At 38.5% G+C, this 18,421-nt stretch overlaps 1 protein-coding gene across 1 annotated transcript in view; it reads left to right on the top strand.

The window, feature by feature from the left end:
- The window catches only part of VPS13B (vacuolar protein sorting 13 homolog B), a 435,364-nt gene that overhangs the window by 222,255 nt on the left and 194,688 nt on the right, over positions 1–18,421 (top strand). The window contains exons 24-25 of the mRNA XM_069854414.1: positions 1,955–2,175; positions 6,991–7,197. Coding sequence (XP_069710515.1) covers positions 1,955–2,175; positions 6,991–7,197 — 428 coding nt within the window. The remainder of the gene's footprint in view (positions 1–1,954; positions 2,176–6,990; positions 7,198–18,421) is intronic.

Raw genomic sequence — 18,421 nt, forward strand, 5'->3', positions numbered from 1 at the left:
ATGTGCCAGAGATTTCCCCCATGTCCGACAGAGCCACTTCAGATGACTCCAAGACATACCCACCACTGGCCAAGGTTGAGCCAATTAGTGATGTTGGTATCACCCCTGGGATAAATATATCCTAGAGATCCATATTCCTACACATGGGTCGGGGCAATCCTCGTTTTCAGTACACAATGGGAGATGATGTGATTGAGAGCAGCCTTGCAGAGAAGGATTTGGGTGCTGATCAATGAGAAGCTCGACATGAGCCAGCCATATGCCCTCACAGCCCAGAAGGCCAACCTTATCCTGGGCTGCATCAAAAGAAGCGTGGCCAGCAGGTCAAGGGAGGTGATTCTGCCCCTCTGTTCCTCTCTTGTGAGACCTCATCTGGAGTATTGTGTCCAGTTCTAAGGAGGATATGGAGCTGTTGGAACAGGTCCAGAGGAGGGCCATGAAAATGATCAGAGGGCTGGAGCACCTCCCATATGAGGAGGACAGGCTGAGAGAGTTGGGCTTGTTCAGCCTGGAGAAGAGAAGGCTCCGAGGAGGTCTTATAGTGACCTTCCAGTAGCTGAAAGGGGCTACAAGAAAACTGGGGAGGGACTATTCATAAAGGCTTGTGGTGATAGGACAGGGGGAAATAGGTATAAACTGTAGAGGGACAGATTTAGACTAGACATGAGGAGGAATTTCTTCACTGTGAGAGTGATGAGGCACTGGAACAGGTTTCCCGGGGAAGGTGTGGCTGCCCCATCCCTGGAGATGTTCAAGGACAGGTTGGATTGGGCCTTGGGCAGCCTGATCTAGTGAGAGGTGCCCCTGCCCATGGGAGGGGGGTTGGAACTGGATGATCTTTAAGGTCTCTTCCAACCCAAACTATTCTATGGTTCTGTGGTATTTAAGAAGGGGCAAAAACCTGCTGGGCAATAATAGCTGGGAGAGGGGATTGAGAATATGTGCAAGAAACAACTCTGTGGACACCAAGGGCGGTGAAGAAGGAGGGGAAGGAGGTGCTCCAGGTGCTGGAGCAGAGATTGCCCTGCGGCCCGTGGTGTAGATGATGGTTCAGTAGGCTGTACGCCAGCAGCCCACGGAGGTCCCAAGTGAAGCAGATCTCCACCTGTAGCCCATGGAAGACCCCCTGCTGGTGCAGGTAGATGCCTGAAGCAGGCTGTGACCCTATGGGATGCCTGCACTGGAGAAGGATCCTGTTAGGACCTTTGTTCAGCTGGACACTGCCAATTCCTTTGCTGATTATGCTTGATAATGATTCGTGGTAGGTTGCCAGGCAGTCCTCTGGGAAGGCTCCCTTCTAAGTGTAAGAAATTTAATTCTCTGAGTATGCCTATAGTAATTTGTTTTTACAAAATTTGTCACCATTCTGCCCTAGGAAGTTGAATGGGGGCAGGGGTGAGAGCTGCACAGTGATCAAGGTCTAGGTTACCTGATCAGTGCGTTGGGATAGGCTTTACTCTGTGGCACCACTCTCTTTAGATGCAAGGTGTAAATTTTCAGAAGAAATTCTTCTTAGTATTAAAACTTGTAAACATGGATACATATATAATGTAAAGAACTGCCTCTGCCATCCATATGCTCAAGTGGGAAGTGGTTTCAGGATACTCCTGTGTTTGAGGAAAATAATTTAAAGCAAGAATACTTCTTGAAAGACTGTGTGGTGTAGACATTTGCATACAGTTCAGGGTTAAATTTCCCAGTGGATTTCAGATTTTTAAGGTTGTAAAAAACTGTAATGCTATTGTTTATATTTTGAGGTACAAAATGAATTTGATGGTTGAGTTTTATTTGTGAGAGCTTTGGATTTAATTGTTGATTGCACTTTCTGACTCCTAAGATGGTTTAGGATAAGGTCCTTACTGGTTTTTGAGAAAATAATAGCCTAGCTTTTATTATGCAATTATTTGACTGTTTTTTAACTGTTAAACTGGTTTCCCTTCTTTCTAATTAATAGGTGACGCTTTTCCATGGACTATTAGCCTCCATCATTTCAGTATCTATACTCTTCTTGGACAACAGATGACACTTAATTTAGTGGAACCAATGGGCTGTACTTCTACTTTAGCTGTTACTTCACAGAAGCTGCTTCCTTCGGGGCCGGAATCCAGGCACTCATTTGTTGTCTGCCTCCACGTTGACCTCGAGTCCCTTGAAATAAAATGCTCCAACCCCCAGGTTGGTACATTTAATTGATTTATGAAAGGACATTAAAAATAACTCAATTTAAGTACAATTGTTCTGCATTTTGTTGAAGAGGGTCTCCTCTATCTTAATTTTTTTTTTAACAGGGCTATCAAGATCAAGGTGCTCAGATTAAGATTTGCTTTGAAGCTCTCTCAAGTTTTGTAATTTAAACTCTTTTCAAAATGTAATAGCTACAGCATAAATGCATCTTTTGGCTGATGTAGTGAAATGAATTGCAGATGTACCATTAAATGCTACAGCATTACTGTTCTGCTGTCACTGTGAATTCATATGTTGAAGTTGTTTAATGTAATTTTTTGCCATATTTTCATATAACTGTTTTTCAAACATAAAATGCTTTTTAGGCAAACAATCTTATCCTCTAATAAAGGAAAAAAACAAAACAGATGATTGTGTGCTAACAAAAGATAGCACCTAATCTATCTTTATTAAAAGACGAAGACATTGCTGGATTTTCAGAAAATGCCCTCTGTATTTTACTGATCTGGATCAAGTTTGCTGTAGGTCCAAACAGAGAAAGTTTTCTCTGCAGAATTTTGAGTGATCTTTACTGCAACTTGAATAATGCTTTCCTAACAGTTGCAGCATTTCCAGTGGTGCTGGAGAGAACAGTCTTGTTCTTGGGAACTGCAAATCTATTGAGGGCTGACTAGGACTCTGCATTCATTTGTGGTCTGCTCCAAAGTTTTAGCTGTATGTATAATTTTTCAAAGGATGTTGTGAACAAAATGGACTGGTTTTGCTTCATTTAATGGGAAGACAGGGAAAGAAAACAAAGAATTACCATTTTGATCCAATAGTGCATCATTTTTATAAAGATTTAAGGACTTGTGGCCTAAGTCTGCAAATATTAAAGCTAAGGTGGCTGGTGTAATTTTAATGTTATCCCTTTTGTGTATTCATTACAATGTATTTCTCAGTTGCATGCAGTTTTTCTCTTGCCTCATTCCACGTTTTATGAATGAAACAAGTGTTTTAAACTGCGTATTTATTTTACCCTTGATGTGTGGTCTCCTGCCTCATTCACTGCCTTCCATCCAAGTTATTTCTGGCTCATTTGCTATGTGCCTTTGTCTTCTGTACTGGATGGGCTCACATTCACTAGGAAGAGTGTTGATAGTGAGATTGTGCACTGGACGTGACAAATGGAAATTTAAACTTGAGCAACTTCAACAAGGTTTACATGGACTTGTAGAGCTGCATGAAAGGTGTGTTTGCACACATGAAAAGTTGTCACTGTGTTATAAATGTGTAAATAGGAAAGGACAAAATTATGATTTTGCTGACAATTTTACTTTTTATATATAAAGACTTCTGAAAGCTTTAATTTGCAACTTTGTGGTGTTTCTATAACATTTAATGAATTCATACACAGTAATTTCATAGCATATGGAAATGTGCCTTATTCTGCATTAATTTTCATAGAACTACAAAATTCATGTTCATATTGCAGCTATTCAGAGAATTGTTAAAGAATTTGAGCTGTTCATGTGGCAAAGTAGTTTGCTACGTTTGAGGGGTGCACTCTCAGTGAAATTCCAGTGAATTGTTTAATCAACTCTGATTATTCTTTTAAAATCTCCATATACACTGCTCATTATTAATATTTGTAATGCATTAATAGTATTAATTTATAAGTGGAATGGCATTTTTAGAAGAGCAAGTTTTATCCAAGTTTGAATTGCAAATTAAAAAGAAAAATGGATTAAGTAAAACACATTTTCAAGCTTTCCTGCTTGTGTGATCAAATAATTTGTTTTGCAAACTGTAAGAAAATGTTTGCACTAGAAAGTTGAACTTGTAAGCCCCATGTATGTTATTTTACAGGTTTATTGAAATGGTAAAATCAAGTTGTACTTTGAAGTATCAGACCAAATATTGTTGTCTTAAAGAATGCCCTTGTACACTGTGATGTTATTAATTTACTGAAGTATTATAATGACCAAAAGAGTGCAGAGAAGTTTGAGTTTAGTGAAGGTTCCTGAGATGTGCTTTTTCCCTTATATCTGCCTCATTTGTCCTTTCTGTTTTACTTATGCAAAAGAGGAAATAAAACCATTAGTCTTCTTTAACCAGATGTTCAAGAAGAGAAGATGGAAAATACAGTTAAATAAACAACATCTGATAGTTATAAATTCACAGTAAAGCAACAATGAAATTTGATTCTTGAGAATGACTGGCTGTATTTTGTGTATGACAAAAAATGACAGCCTTCAAGCAGGTGATGCTTAGTGAATTGGTTGAGTGGTAGCAAAGGTGAAATATTTTAGTATGTGACTATTATGAGTTAATATGAAACCATGTTCTGATACTTGTATCCCTTTAAAGTCAATAGATGCTCCCAGTGTGCAAAATTGTCAGAATCTTGCCTTTTGTTGTAGATTTCAATTTTGCAGTAACGTGTTATTTTTGAAGTATAAAATGCTGTAACATATTGAACTTCACAGATATTGCCAAGTAGTCAGTGGGATCTTATTGAGTTATGTGTGGTTTTGCTAGGGAGGGAGTGGAAGCAATGGGAGGGAAACTTTTCTTAACAAGTACTGTCAGTGTTATGCCTATTTTTGCCATACTATTTTTGTTCTCTTGAATAGTGTGCTATAAATAATTATTATATATTAACTGTTATGCTCAAAAATATTTATGAAGGAGGGAGGCCCTACACTTACGTTAGCTCTTCTAATATAATCAGAAATGGATTTTCAAAACATTAAGTCTACTCACTTGAAAAAGTAAAACCAATAGGAGAAGCAAAAATACTTCCATTTTATGTGAGTAACAACCAATGAAATAAAATCAAGTTTATTAAAATAATCAAAGGAAGCTCTTTCTCTAAGAGCTTTTTATCTAAAGCTTTTAAGTTTTATTTACATGTAGACACTTGCCTTCTTTTTTGTTTTAATGGGGTGTTAGCGTGAGGCTTTTTGCTGTTTTGTACTTTTTAACATATATCCATTAAAATCATCTTGCTCTAATCAAAATGTGCCTTTTTTCTTGGTGAACTTGTTGGTTTGTTTCTGGTTTCAGAGTAGGGTAGAGTATTGGGGTCATACTACTTGGCTGGCTGTTTGCCAGTGATATTCAGAGAGACGGCTACTGCTGTCTGAAATAGCCACTGCTGTAGAGTGACTGCAAAGATGCTAGACTGAACAATTTTAAAAAACAAATCTCCCTGATAACGTAAGTAATTATTAACTGCAATAATTACGACTGTTGCAACTCTTAATAAGATTTAAACTCTTCAGCATTGGACTAGCTGATGACAAACCTCTTTACCTTGTGTATGAGTATGTATGTAAACACAGAAGTTGCATCATTCCTTCTTTTGCATAATTTTGTGCCTTTATGAATGACAGCATAATTAAATTTCTGAACGCCCTGCTTCATTAAGCCAAGTATATCCTTTGGTTCCTTGGCCAAAAACTGTTTTAAGGGAAGAGAGGTTGCAAGCGCGTATGATTTGGATACATGCCTGAATCCTGTTAATTTTTCTGGAGACTTTTGCCAGCAAAGCATCAATGCCGTTTAATGTTATGTTTCTCAATCAATCAGGTGGATGTTATTAGTTGTTCTTAACTGTGTTACCTGGAAAAGACTCAGGACAATTTAGAAATTTTTAATTAGTAATTAAAAGATGACAAGTGCATATCGGAGTGCAGCAGGCACAAACCACTTTAAAGCACAGCTAAAAGAACGTTTTGCCACAAGCAGTTATTGTTTGTAGATTGCTCTGTGTATGAAGACAAAAAAAAGTACAGAGAAGTTCATCTCCTTTAAGGAAAAAAATCTGTCAAAAGAGTATATGACGTGCTCAGTGTAAGCCTTGAAACTTCAAAAGAAAATCCAAGATGAATTAAGAACGTCTTTATAAATTCCAGCGCTTCACCTCTTAAGACTGTAGCATGTACTTTGAGATTTCATCGCACACTCTCACGCACAAAATCAAGTACTGTTTTATATCAAGTGTAGATTGACAACAGTGTTTTTCTGCATCTGTTCTGCCCACAAAAGAAGCCAGCTTCATAGAGTAGATGTGTCCTGAGGCTTAAAGTTCTTACAAATATGAGAATTTCCATTTTTTATAATGGCAAGCGGGTATGGTATCCAGCTGTGGATCTGCTTATATATTGTTTGCAGTTTTCTGTGAGCTTGTTCTATACAGTATATTGCAATATATTGTCATACAAATTCTGTGATTAATGCTTATTTACAAAAACTTGTATAAATATCTTAGAACTGAGACAAACATACAAGTTAAACAGTGTGTTTCTGAATATTGGAATGACACATGCCTGGAGACTAGCAAGTTCGATGGTAGATACTCTTCCTAAAACAGAACAGCTTAATATGCTGTGCGGGATCATTATTTAATACCATTTCAATAGATACTTTTTGCGCTGTTAATATTTCATAAATTTGTATATTTGCCTTTTTCTAGAGGACGTATACATACAAATGAAATTTACCATAAACTACCTTTGTTTAATTGTCAAAATTTATATTAGTAAAAGTTTCACAAGACCACATTATTCATTATATTTTCATTAGCTATATATCATATGTTTAGACAAAGCGCAGATTATTTTTATCAAAATCACTGTATTGTAACTGGTGTTAATTATTTTAATTGCAACGTAGTTGCTTACCAGAACATTATAAGACATTATTATAAGGTGAGAAGTTCAGTTCTACTACGTTCTAAGTCTCAGTGGAGGACTTTGATTTTCCTTCACCTCATTAAGGAAAGTTTCATCTTAAAAAATGTTGGATTTCTTTTTCTTTTAGGTGCAGCTTCTGTATGAACTGGCTGAGATCACAAGTAAAGTTTGGAATAAAATTCAGAGGAAAGGAATTCTGTATCAATCATCTGTCTATACCGAAACCATAACAGGACCTGCTCCTCCTAGCTCTCCAGTTAAAAGTAGTATTGGTACCGCTCTACCAGACACCAGCACGTACAGCCCGTCGGCTGACATTGGGACCACAACAGAGGTAGGCTTGCTTGAGAAAAAGTGTCACATGAGTTCTGACTTACAAGGTGTGGTGTGCATTGAGTAGGAATCAGAACAATTAGAAAGAGCGGTAATATCCATATGGAAAGGAGCTTTGCCCTGATGAACTGATGAAGAATACTTCATTACTGTTTTGTGGAACAAGAGGAAAGAGAAAAAGAATGCTAGTGTGCTTCTATGTTTATTATTTGTCTGGATTGTTTCTCTTTGAAGTGAATGAACATTAACTCTTGTCAGAAAATTATGGTTCATGTTTACCGGTCAAGAAGCATATGGTTATTTTCAAGTTGAGAATTACTGGAAGAGTGACTGGTATTTTTGACATACCAGTGATAGCCGTGCTGCTTGTGAGTCATTCCAAGTAGCTTCAGCAATCAGCCTGTCATGCTGAAGCTAGTCAGTGGGATGCCTGGGTCAGTGGAGAGTTGCTGTGTGGGGGCTGTAATAGCAACCAGGAGAGGTGCAGGGCAGTGAAGGCTCCCAAGGATGGTGTAGCAGGTCACCCAGCTGTACTTTCACCCCTGGTCCGTCCACCATTGTTATTCTCTGTCTGTGAACTACCACCGGAACTCAATTCCTTCCCCTCTCTCAGCTGTCCCTTGTCACAGGAGTGCTTTCATAACTCAGACTCTTGAGGATTTGAGCGTGTAGCTACATATACATGAAAAATTGGCCACTTGATTTTATGTATTTCTGATTCCTTATCTTACAGCACTGCACAGCTGCCTGGAGCAATCTGATGGTACCTGATCTTAATATCTGTGTGTGCTTATGACTGTAAAACATTATTTTGAGGTGTGGGAATGAGTTCTACTTCTCTGCTGTACTGAGGAAAGAAGGCCAGTTCTTTTATCAGCGTGAATGTAGTGTTAAACTTCATCCGTGAATATCATTAGCTATGAGTCACTAGGTAGCTGATACAATGGAGTAGGTGGTCACAGGAAGCTGAGCAACTGAATAGGCCTAGTATTTGTGATTTTCTTAGTGTCCCTGTCAGACTTACTAATTAGAATAATGAGTTGGCCTTGAGTGCTCCAGCAGGGAGACAAAAATGGATGAGTTGAAGGTATACCAGTGATATACCATACATATGCAATGCTTCATTCTTACATAAAGCTATTAGGATATGGGAGACTGTTCTGAGAGACTAGGATTCATTTTCAGGATAAATGTAGAGGATTTTGGGGGCAACTCATAGAAGAGTTCTGGAACACAGGCAAATACACAGCAGTTTAAACGCCAACTGCAATTACATACACAACATTTAGTCAGGATTGCTTTAACCCTATGTATGGTTTATATTAATTCCCAGATTTGGAGAAAATTAAATTGTGAATGCTAGTGCTTACTTTTTATTTGCATTAAACACACACGCATAGAGGTATCTGTCATTAGAAGATGTTTGCACTAGAATTTCAGTTCTTAAGTAATTTAACTGAAATTTTTCTAGATTATTTGAATAGCCTTGGTTTTGGTGTGTTTCTGTGTGTGTGACCTCAGTTGTGAAAATTTTTGTCATGGATACAGAATTGAAGGTAAACAATAATAGTAAGGAAACAGTATGGTCAGAAAAACGGTGTTTTTTCACCTACCCACATCAAATCCCTTTCTCATTAAAATCAGAAACCACTAGCTGTATAAATAATGATTTGGGTTTGACCCTTTGTATATAGACAGTGGTATTTGGAGCACATGCTGTACTTGGAGCCTTACTTAAAATTGAGTCTGTAATTGTTTTAATACATGTGTTACCAAGATTATTTTGGTAAAATGGGTCCAAGTTTGGCCTCATAGCCTACCCCTTTGCAAAATGTTGTTCATCATTTATTTAGTTTTCTTCCTATTCTCAACAAATGTTATGCACTAGCTCAATAATTTTTCTTTTGATCTAAATGAAGTTGGGTGAATAAGGACAATGTTAGAATTAGTGTTCAGTCTTTTTCACTGTGAAGCTAAGACCATGATCTCAGCCTTCTTAGTACAGGAAGATCTGTTAAAACACAGTGTTAATATTTGGTTATTTTCACAATAGGGGAGTTAGACTTGAACTAACACTTTACAACTGAAATTTGTAAAATGCTTTGAAAGGAATGTATCTTTGTGCGTAGAGAGGGTAAATTAAATTAGAAATTGACCATTTTCTGAGGATATTATTGAAGATATGGAAGAGGAAGGAAAGGTACAAACAGGAGAAAACGTTTACATGAAGTTCACGTGACTGAAAGACAGATGAATACCTCATAGAGGTCCTGTCTGTCATCTCCATTCAGAGCTGTCAGCCCAAGGTGTTCTGTTGCTGGCTGGGGTAGGAAGGCAATGCAGAAGAAAGCCAGCACAGGGGATAGATGAGTGTGCAGATAGAAAAGCATACTGAGGCAGGCGTAATGTATTTAATGGAGGCAGTGAGGTGGGAGGACATGGGAGGACATGGCCAGATATTTGAGATGGTAGGAAGCTCTTTGACATAAATTGAAAATGAGAATTAGAAGGCTAATCTTTATATTGTCAGGAAATGATTCACGGAATTGCTCAATTAGGAGAGTAATATTTTTAGCTGATCATCTGAGGAAAATCATATTCCATTTCTCATTAGCTGAGTTGGGGATATTAGGTGTATCGAGGTGATTAAAATCAAAACGGTATGTAGGGTATACCAAGTTTTTAATTAACAGTAAAAAAAAAAGAGAAGGAGAAAGGTTTTGTATTGCCGCAGTTGAAAGAAAGACTATGAGAGAATCTTTGTCATGGGAAGCCAAGCCAGAGGTTAGATTTCTATAAGAGTAGTAGCTATGAAAATGCTGTATTTGAGTTTGTGGGTATTACAATTTGTGTGAATTTGAGTCACTGTTTATACTTTAAGATCACCTTTGATATTCATTTATGATTTCTTGGAAAAAGTTAGTGGTGTACTGTAAGGTGAAAAAGAATGGATAGCCAGTGGAGGATTCATCTGTATGACTTGGTTGTTATGGGATCTAGCATCAGAGGTTATCTTGACCTAGTGTTTTCTGGTGTTTAAAGAACTGAGGTTTAAAACAAAAGAAACCTCAAAAAAACCCAATTATCCTTTCTCTCTTGGGTCTTACTTTATGTCAAGCTACCAGTTGCAATGAAGTGAATCACCTAGTAGCACAGCCAAGTTAAAGTTCATCACCTAGAAGTGATGTAAACAAAGTTACATTCTCCAAACAAAATTTTATTAAGCCATAGAGAAAATGAGTTTAAGCACTCTACCACCATTTTAAATCAATGTAGTAGTCTGTTTACTTGGATTTTTTTTTCTTTTTGATCTTTTGGTGGCCATCAGTAAGAATAAATCTAAGTGTTTTGAAGCTGTAGAATGAACTTTTGGAGAAGCATAAAGCAACTAAGAAAATTGTTCCTGAAACTATGCACAGTCCCAGTGTCTGAGAGTTGTGTAGTACTGCCAGAGGTGGGAAAGGGAAAGAGCTAGGAGAATCACACTTGGCCAACCAGTGAGAAATAATAAAAGGAAGCATATTTTCCTTTCACGTTTCTAACAGGATGTTTTAGGCAACAGAAGTTAAGTAATTTGTAACATATTGTTTGCAGTATCTCTGTAACACATTCTCTTCTGCAGCTGGTGGCTGTCTCTGAACTTATTCAAGGTATTTCCTAGTATCAAGGCACAAGTGAGATTTTCATTATAATGATATGTTTTCTTTCCTGTTCTTTGAGTTAAGGATTATTTAGAATTTAAAAATACATGTATTGAAAAGTTGCCTAAGTAATTCTCTTTCACCAGTGAAAGCTGTTTGTCCTTTGAGAGTATTTAATCATTTAATTTTCCTCTTTCCTTTTGCTAACTTAATCACAATGACCATGCCTAGCTGTAGATAGTATGATCATTAAATTGTGCTTATCCTTTATTTGAAGAGGGTAGGATGTGAAGATAATAAAAGAATCTGGTCACTTCTGCAGTCTTCAGCTGCTACTTTGAACTGCTTCAGTCTGCCGAGTGGCTCAGTTGTAGTCCATGTACTATAGACTTTACTCGAAGAAAAATAACCTCCGTAGTATGTTTAAATATGCACAGAACCCCATTACAGATGCAGGGCTGCATTTGAGTGGCACCTTCACGTGGAGTTATACAGGTATTCCTCTGCCCCAAAGCAGGTTGACAAGCCTTGTAGATGAGAAATGGAGGCAGATTTTTTTAATTGTTTTGTCTCCTGTGAAGTACAGGTTCTATCTGTCAAATTGCCTAACTGGCTGGCGACATCAGTCTGCTATACCATACTTTTTTGAATGAGGCTAAGTTTTAGTTCTGGGTGAAGATGTATTCCTCTGCCATCCAAGTATGGACTCTTGTAGCATCTGTCTTAGACATAAGACTTTTTATCTGGAGACCCTGTTTGTTCATAAGAATCTAACTAGTGAAATCTAAACAAGTGTTTTAAAACCCCATTGCATTGTCTCACACCAAATTACAGTTGAGGGCTGAATATTTTTCCAAGTACCTTCTGAAGAAGTGTGTTTAATTTCGAAAGCATAGAAGCAGGGTAGGGGATGTCAGAGTAAGCTAGTGCTTGTCAGGTTCATGTGCTGTGCTCCAAGTGCTCTTCAGAGACTGGCATAGAAAATCTCAGCTGTGGGGAGAGATTCATGGTGTTCAGAGACAGGAAGGCGAAAGTTATCTTTAATACCTAACAGAAATGGTGAGTGTAGCAACTGGGATATCAGGAAAGTTAACCAGATGAGAATAAATGATACCGCATGGAAGCAGAGGATGACTGAAAAAGACATGCTTTCAGTGAGTGGTGGAGGGAAAAGGGAAGGTGGAGGCAAATTTGGCAAGGCTGCTGAGAAGATTGGAGCAGCATTCCACTATTTTCCTGGGTCTGATTTATCCTTGTCTGTGGTTTTGCTTCTGGTTGGAACAGGACCACTCCTTTCCCTTCCCACAGAGTCTGAGTTCCATCAAGGGAGCAATAAAAGCAGATGAGGCAGTTACAGTGCAGGCACTTACTGGCCAGGAGACCCAACACCACCAAATCCTTGCTTGACTGCTGTCTTGACAGCAGATCTGAAAACAACTCTCAAATACACAGAGAAATAGAAAAATACTTTTGTTTGAGTCTCTTTAAATACTGTGTACCTAACATCTTCACATTCTCTAAGATGTGTATTATTGGTTACTTACAGATGTATATTTCAGTCTGCAGAAATTTGAAGGTACTTAATATTGGCCTAATGTTACTTGCAAAGAAATCACTGGGAGCAAATCCAGGTCCACACTGTTTGACTTGAAAATACCATCCTGTATTTATAGAATTATAACTTGTTTTTCAGACTATTGTAGCAGTGAAATTTTTACTGAAAGAAATGGAGGAGGTAATATAAAAATTTGAGTGCATGAACCACAATTTCATCTTACATTTTATAGTCATTATTGCTGGTAAGCAGCAATCAAGTATATAGAATAATTAAACAACAATAATATGTATTCCTACAGGTTTGACTTAAGGAGATACTCCATAAGTTTGCATTTTGTCAGAGTCTTTATTTTGTTCCTTTATTTTTAAACCATGAAATCTTGAAGTATGAATAAAAATACTTTGCTGCAATAGGTACAACTTTTTAAGTTTAGAGATTTTACTGTTAAGGTCTTATTTTGTTCTGTGGGAGACAAATGATTATTTTTAAAGCTTCTTTCGGCTGAAGTGGAATTGCTATAAATGAATCAGAAGAAAGCAAGCTCTCACAACTGTTTATATTAAACAGCAAAAGAAGTAATTTGTTTATGTGATCTGTGGATGATTTATATTTGAAGCTGTGTGTAATTCTTTTTATGCTGACAAGTTGATAGTGAGCACCACAGTCCTACACAGATAAAGCTACCTAGCTTCCTGAATTTTAGTCTGGGTGGTGGTAAGCCAGGGAAGCATAAGTGAGGGGCTGAAGTACTAGAGGGCTGGAAACAGTTAATCATTTTTACCATCCCTCCTTTGGAACAGCAAAAGCAAAGGTAGTACAGACTACAACAGGCCACTTGTTACTGTTTACTGAAGTACAAACAGTGGTGGAAGTGTTTAGCCCTTGGGGAAACTCAGTGATTGAGCAAGAATGCAGAAGTTATTTTGATAAGGCATAGCAGTAGTGTGGCCAAACTGTGATCATCCCTGAGCTTTAGGCAGGCCAAGGATGAAGGCCTCATATGTTTGGTTCTTCCTGATGAACAAAGATAAATTCTGCTAAGAAAATAAACTCAGTATATTGGTCAATTTGCAACAATTGTTGAAAGAATTAAATTGTATATTTTAGGACTTGGCATGAGAAGTTGTGGGAAAATAGTTCAGGGTTTCTGACTCTGGCTTGATTTTTCTGTAGATCTGGAAACAGAGCAGAAAATTAATGCATAAACATATTTAACAATACCACGCTGGGTGCTGAAAATCCAAAATGAAAATTGAAACGGTATGAGAAACAAGAGCTCAAGCTTTCTTCTCACTTCAATTTCTTAGCTTTTCACTGCAAAATATTTCTAAGACTTTGAGCTTAATTAAAAAAAAAAAGACATCAGCTACTGCAGACTATCAGTTTTTCAATCCCTGTGTCTCTGCCCAATGGTTCTGTTACGGTGCCATTAACAGAAGACTGAGAAGAAATGCAGTCTTTTAATTTTTCCCCTCCCAAAGTATAGCCACGTGACAAGATCTGCCTTCAGAGAAGCATCTGTAGTGCTGCTTCCACCGAGAAGGAGAATGAGCTAATTCAACTGTTACGTATCTTTGAATGGCAGAAAAAAATTCGATTGTATGTTTACATTGAACTGTTGATGTAGGTAAAGGGCAGAGTCAGTAACCCAGTAACCTCTGATAAGTATGTGGTGCTGAGCACATCTGTTGATAAGCTCTGCAGCTGATGTAGCTGCAAACAGAAGAGGTTATCACTGAAAGCCTCAGCTTACCACAGTTTTAGCTACACCATCAAGCGAGCTGGTCCAAGTGGTAGTACGCATGAGTGACATGGAACACTGGATGGGAACTCAGTAACTCGAGTCTTGAATTGCAGTGCAAAGCTAAGCACAATTGACTTGAACAAGTTCCAAACTCCTGGTAATTGCAGGTTGACGTGTCTGACTCCTACTTTACTCCGCTTCTGGCTGCGTCGAGAGGTTCGCAGTTCCTTTATTACTCATAATTACCGATAACATTGTTAAACATTGACATTCTCTAGTTTTGTAGGCCTTACTTGTGCATTGACTCAATGAAGTTTTGTTTTTTAGCCTTGCAATTGTGTTCTGCACAGTTTGAATAGGATTTAATAAAACCACCTTACTTAATACAGAAATTCAAGTCTGAGAAACATCTGCAAATCAGACAAACATAAGCACAACCAGCTTTGAAAAGAAGCCAGTGAAAGCTTATTTCCAAGAATAGTAATGGAAATTGTGAACACCTTGGTGTCTTTTCCTCACCTGTGGGCTTTTTTGGTTACAGCAGATCAAATATGCAGCTTCATTATGTATTTAGAAAGGAATGAACCGTTTCTAATGATACATCTGGGCCTGGACCTGTAACTCTGTTTTTTTGTAAACTGCAGATATAATAGGCTTGGAAGTTCACAGGGGCCATGTTCCCTAAAATTTAGGGTTTCCTGCTTTTAAATTTGTTTGTACATTCCTGGTTTAATCTGCTTTTTATATATGTCTGGAGTTATGCTAGATAAATGCAGTTCATCAAGCATCTCACAAGTAATGTTATAAGTAACATTGTTCCAAAATTATCAACTGCCTGATTCTCTGAGAGGCATGGTATTACATCGTTTAGTATCTTCAAAAAAACTGGCTTAAAGAAAAGTGTGGGAAAGTGACAGCCTCTGTTTTCTACAGAACAAGGTTATCTATATAGTCAAACCACTAAACAAAAACAGCTTTCTGTGGAGAAAAAAAAAAGGTAACAAAATGCGTGAAACGTCATTTATGAAAATAAAAGAACCCAATCATAAAATTCAAAACTTGCCATGGTGATATTTGCTGTTAACTGTGCCCATTTAACTTTAATTCACTATTGTTTTCTTCTTTTTTAACAATCAAAAATGTAGAGACTGCCAAAATTTTAGAACAGAATTGATTTTCATACAAAAAGCACTTTGGAACATGTCCAGTGGGAGAGCGAGGGTGTGTATGGAGAACGAAGGAGAGACTGTCTCTCATTCCCACCCCCTCCAACAGAGTTTGTAAGTCACGGTTTGGTAAATTAGCTGTGACTGCAGTGCAAAAAGAACTAAAAAATACTCCAGCTCTTAAAAAAATGCTTTATATAGAATGAAAAGAATAGAGAGCAGGAGACTGATCCACAGAAGATCAACATTGGCTTGAACTTTGACTTTAACTGTAAATAAACACATTATCGGGTTCAAATAAGTATTGTTTCTCTCTTTCCTTAACCTTTCGTTACCTTCCATTTCTTGATGCCCTGTGAAATCCATCTGAGGATCTTAGCTAAGGGAAATTGTCCTTGGCTGGCTCCTTCCTTCAGGGTTGCCCTGCTGAAGTGAACCCCCTGTTCCAAAGTACCATTAACTCCAGTGTCTCTAGAGCATGGAACTCCCACACAGAAGCATCATCTTTTAGGGTTATCATTCAATCACATCCTGGGCTGCATCTAAAGAAGCGTGGCCAGCAGGTCAAGGAAGGTGATTCTGCCCCTCTGTTCCTCTCTTGTGAGACCTCATCTGGAGTACTGTGTCCAGTTCTGGAATCCTCAACATAAGGAGGATACGGAGCTGTTGGAACAGGTCCAGAGGAGGGCCATGAAGATGATCAGAGGGCTGGAGCACCTTCCATATGAGGACAGGCTGAGAGAGTTGGGCTTGTTCAGCCTGGAGAAGAGAAGGCTCCGAGGAGACCTTACAGTGACCTTCCAGTAGCTGAAAGGGGCTACAAGAATGCTGGAGAGGGACTATTCATAAAGGCTTTGGTGATAGGACACGGGGGAATGGGTATAAACTGTAGAGGGACAGATTTAGACTAGACATGAGGAGGAATTTCTTCACCGTAAGAGTAGTGAGGCACTGGAACAGGTTGCCAAGGGAAGTTGTGGCTGCCCCATCCCTTGAGGTGTTCAAGGCCAGGTTGGATGGGGCCTTGGGCAGCCTGAGCTAGTGGGAGGTGCCCCTGCCCATGGGAGGGGGGTTGGAACTGGATGATCTTTCAGGTCCCTTCCAACTAAAACCATTATATGATTCTATGATTCAAAAGCAAATTATGAAGGTGTCGCAAATTATTGGAAGGCAGTGTTGAGAAGTCATTTGGATGAGTTATGTGAAAGAAACAAGAAGAAGGAAGGAATTTGTTGGCAGAAATTAAAAGGCTCTCAACTGATGCTGTGCTGATGGCATGAAATTGCAAGTCATGAAATAGGATGAAGCTTCTCTGATGTCAAAATGAGGAATTTGCAGATAAAGTCTCATTAAGAAGGGAGACAGGATTCTCAAAGTGTTGTGTTCTTTCCAGTTCAGGAAGGATACATTTTTGCTCCTGTTTTGTATACCTTTACAAGGAAGCAGAGTAGGTAGTTGGAGGGAAGATAGGCAAGTATTTGGAGAGGCTGGATGTGGATGGAGATAGTCAGAAGATGGCAAAATGGCTGGGTAGTTGTTGCCTCCTGCTAATGCCACTGTCCTATCAGTGGGGCCTGCCAATTCAGGAGAAGCAGTAGTAACATTGCTTAGTACTGGAGAAGTGGCTACTCTACCTACATACTTTCAGATGCTTCCCAAGTCTGTTTTCTAATTCCTTCCCCATACTTTTCCATTCCAAGGCCAGGCACTGGTGTCCTTGAAGAAATGTAACTGAATTTTGCTTACAGTGCTGAAATCTACGTCTGTGTTGCTGTTTACTGCTGCCTTGTAGGACAGTTAAGTGGCGCTGGAGAGAGTAGAGCTCTTTGAGGACAGAAGGAAATGTTTTGCAAAGGCATGGTGAATAAGTGATATTTAGAAATAGGAGTCTTTGGACAAAAAGGTCTGGTAAGAAGGATTTTCCTGGGGAAACAAAAGGAAATATGAGTCACAATTCGGCAGAAAGGAGTTAACCTCCACTCTTAATATGTTATTTAGCAGGTTCTACCACCCCTTCATTTTTCATGTTGTTGAGTGCCTTGTGTCCACTGTGCCACACTTGCTTTGGAGTTGGATGCATCTTAGTGAACTATCGGAGTTTTCTCCAGTTAGATGTCCTACCATGGTGCCTGTTGAGATACACATTGGGGGCAGGCCCTGCTACACTGAATAATCTAATTTTGCAGACAATGTAAGAGAAAAATGTAAGAAGGAAGAGTAAATAAAATACAAAAGCGGGAAAGTCATGTTAAGTCTGTGGCTTGGTGAGGGGATCTCAGGTGGTTTTGTGTAAGGATGTTTACTCAATGGAAACAAGATGGAGAAGAAACGCTCAAAGGAGAAAGGACAGTGAGGGAAGCAGGAAGAGAGAGAAGTTGTAGTATGTGGCTGAAGTTTAAAACCCCCAAAACATACCCTTGAGTAGGTCCATTCTCCCATTTTGTTTGTGTGCCATGTGTTACTGATTTAAACAGACTGACAATCTGGTGACAAGTAAGAACCTTTCAGGAAAGCAAGTGTTCTAAAAGAGAGAAGGTGTTATAAAAATGGATTGATAAAATGGTATAGGGAAGTTTCCCTCTGGGAGGTCTGCTCAAAGGGGACCAGATGAAGAGCTTTACAAAAAGCTCTTGTTTTGTGAAATCTTTTTCACAAGCAGTTACAGGGAAGCACATAGAATAATGGGAAAAGTAAACCAACCGTAACACAACCAGTGTGTGATGTAGTATTAGAAGCATTATGACCATACTAGGCGGCTCTTCATTTGACACCTCCAACAATCGTTTATTTCTTTGCCTTTCAGATATGCAAAAGCCAGTTTATCCCCTTTACCATTGCATCCCAGAATATCCTTATTAGCCTGGTTTTTTTCATTGATAATAGTATGTCTTTAGTGTAGAGTTAATGAGGAAAGCTCACTAAGCCGAATGGAATTAAGTCATAGATCTGTACAGTTTTACCATATAATCATTGCCAAAGTCTATTATCTCTGCCCAAGAAAAGGGGAATATATTTTGTTTTATTTTTTTTCCCTGATGTTAAAAAATGGCTTATCACTGAGTTTGTATTTATATAGTTTAGGCATCTACATCAGTCTGGACTGAACAAAACAGAGG

The sequence above is a fragment of the Phaenicophaeus curvirostris genome, chromosome 3 (genome assembly GCF_032191515.1).
Source record: "Phaenicophaeus curvirostris isolate KB17595 chromosome 3, BPBGC_Pcur_1.0, whole genome shotgun sequence".
Taxonomy (NCBI): Eukaryota; Metazoa; Chordata; class Aves; order Cuculiformes; family Cuculidae; genus Phaenicophaeus; species Phaenicophaeus curvirostris.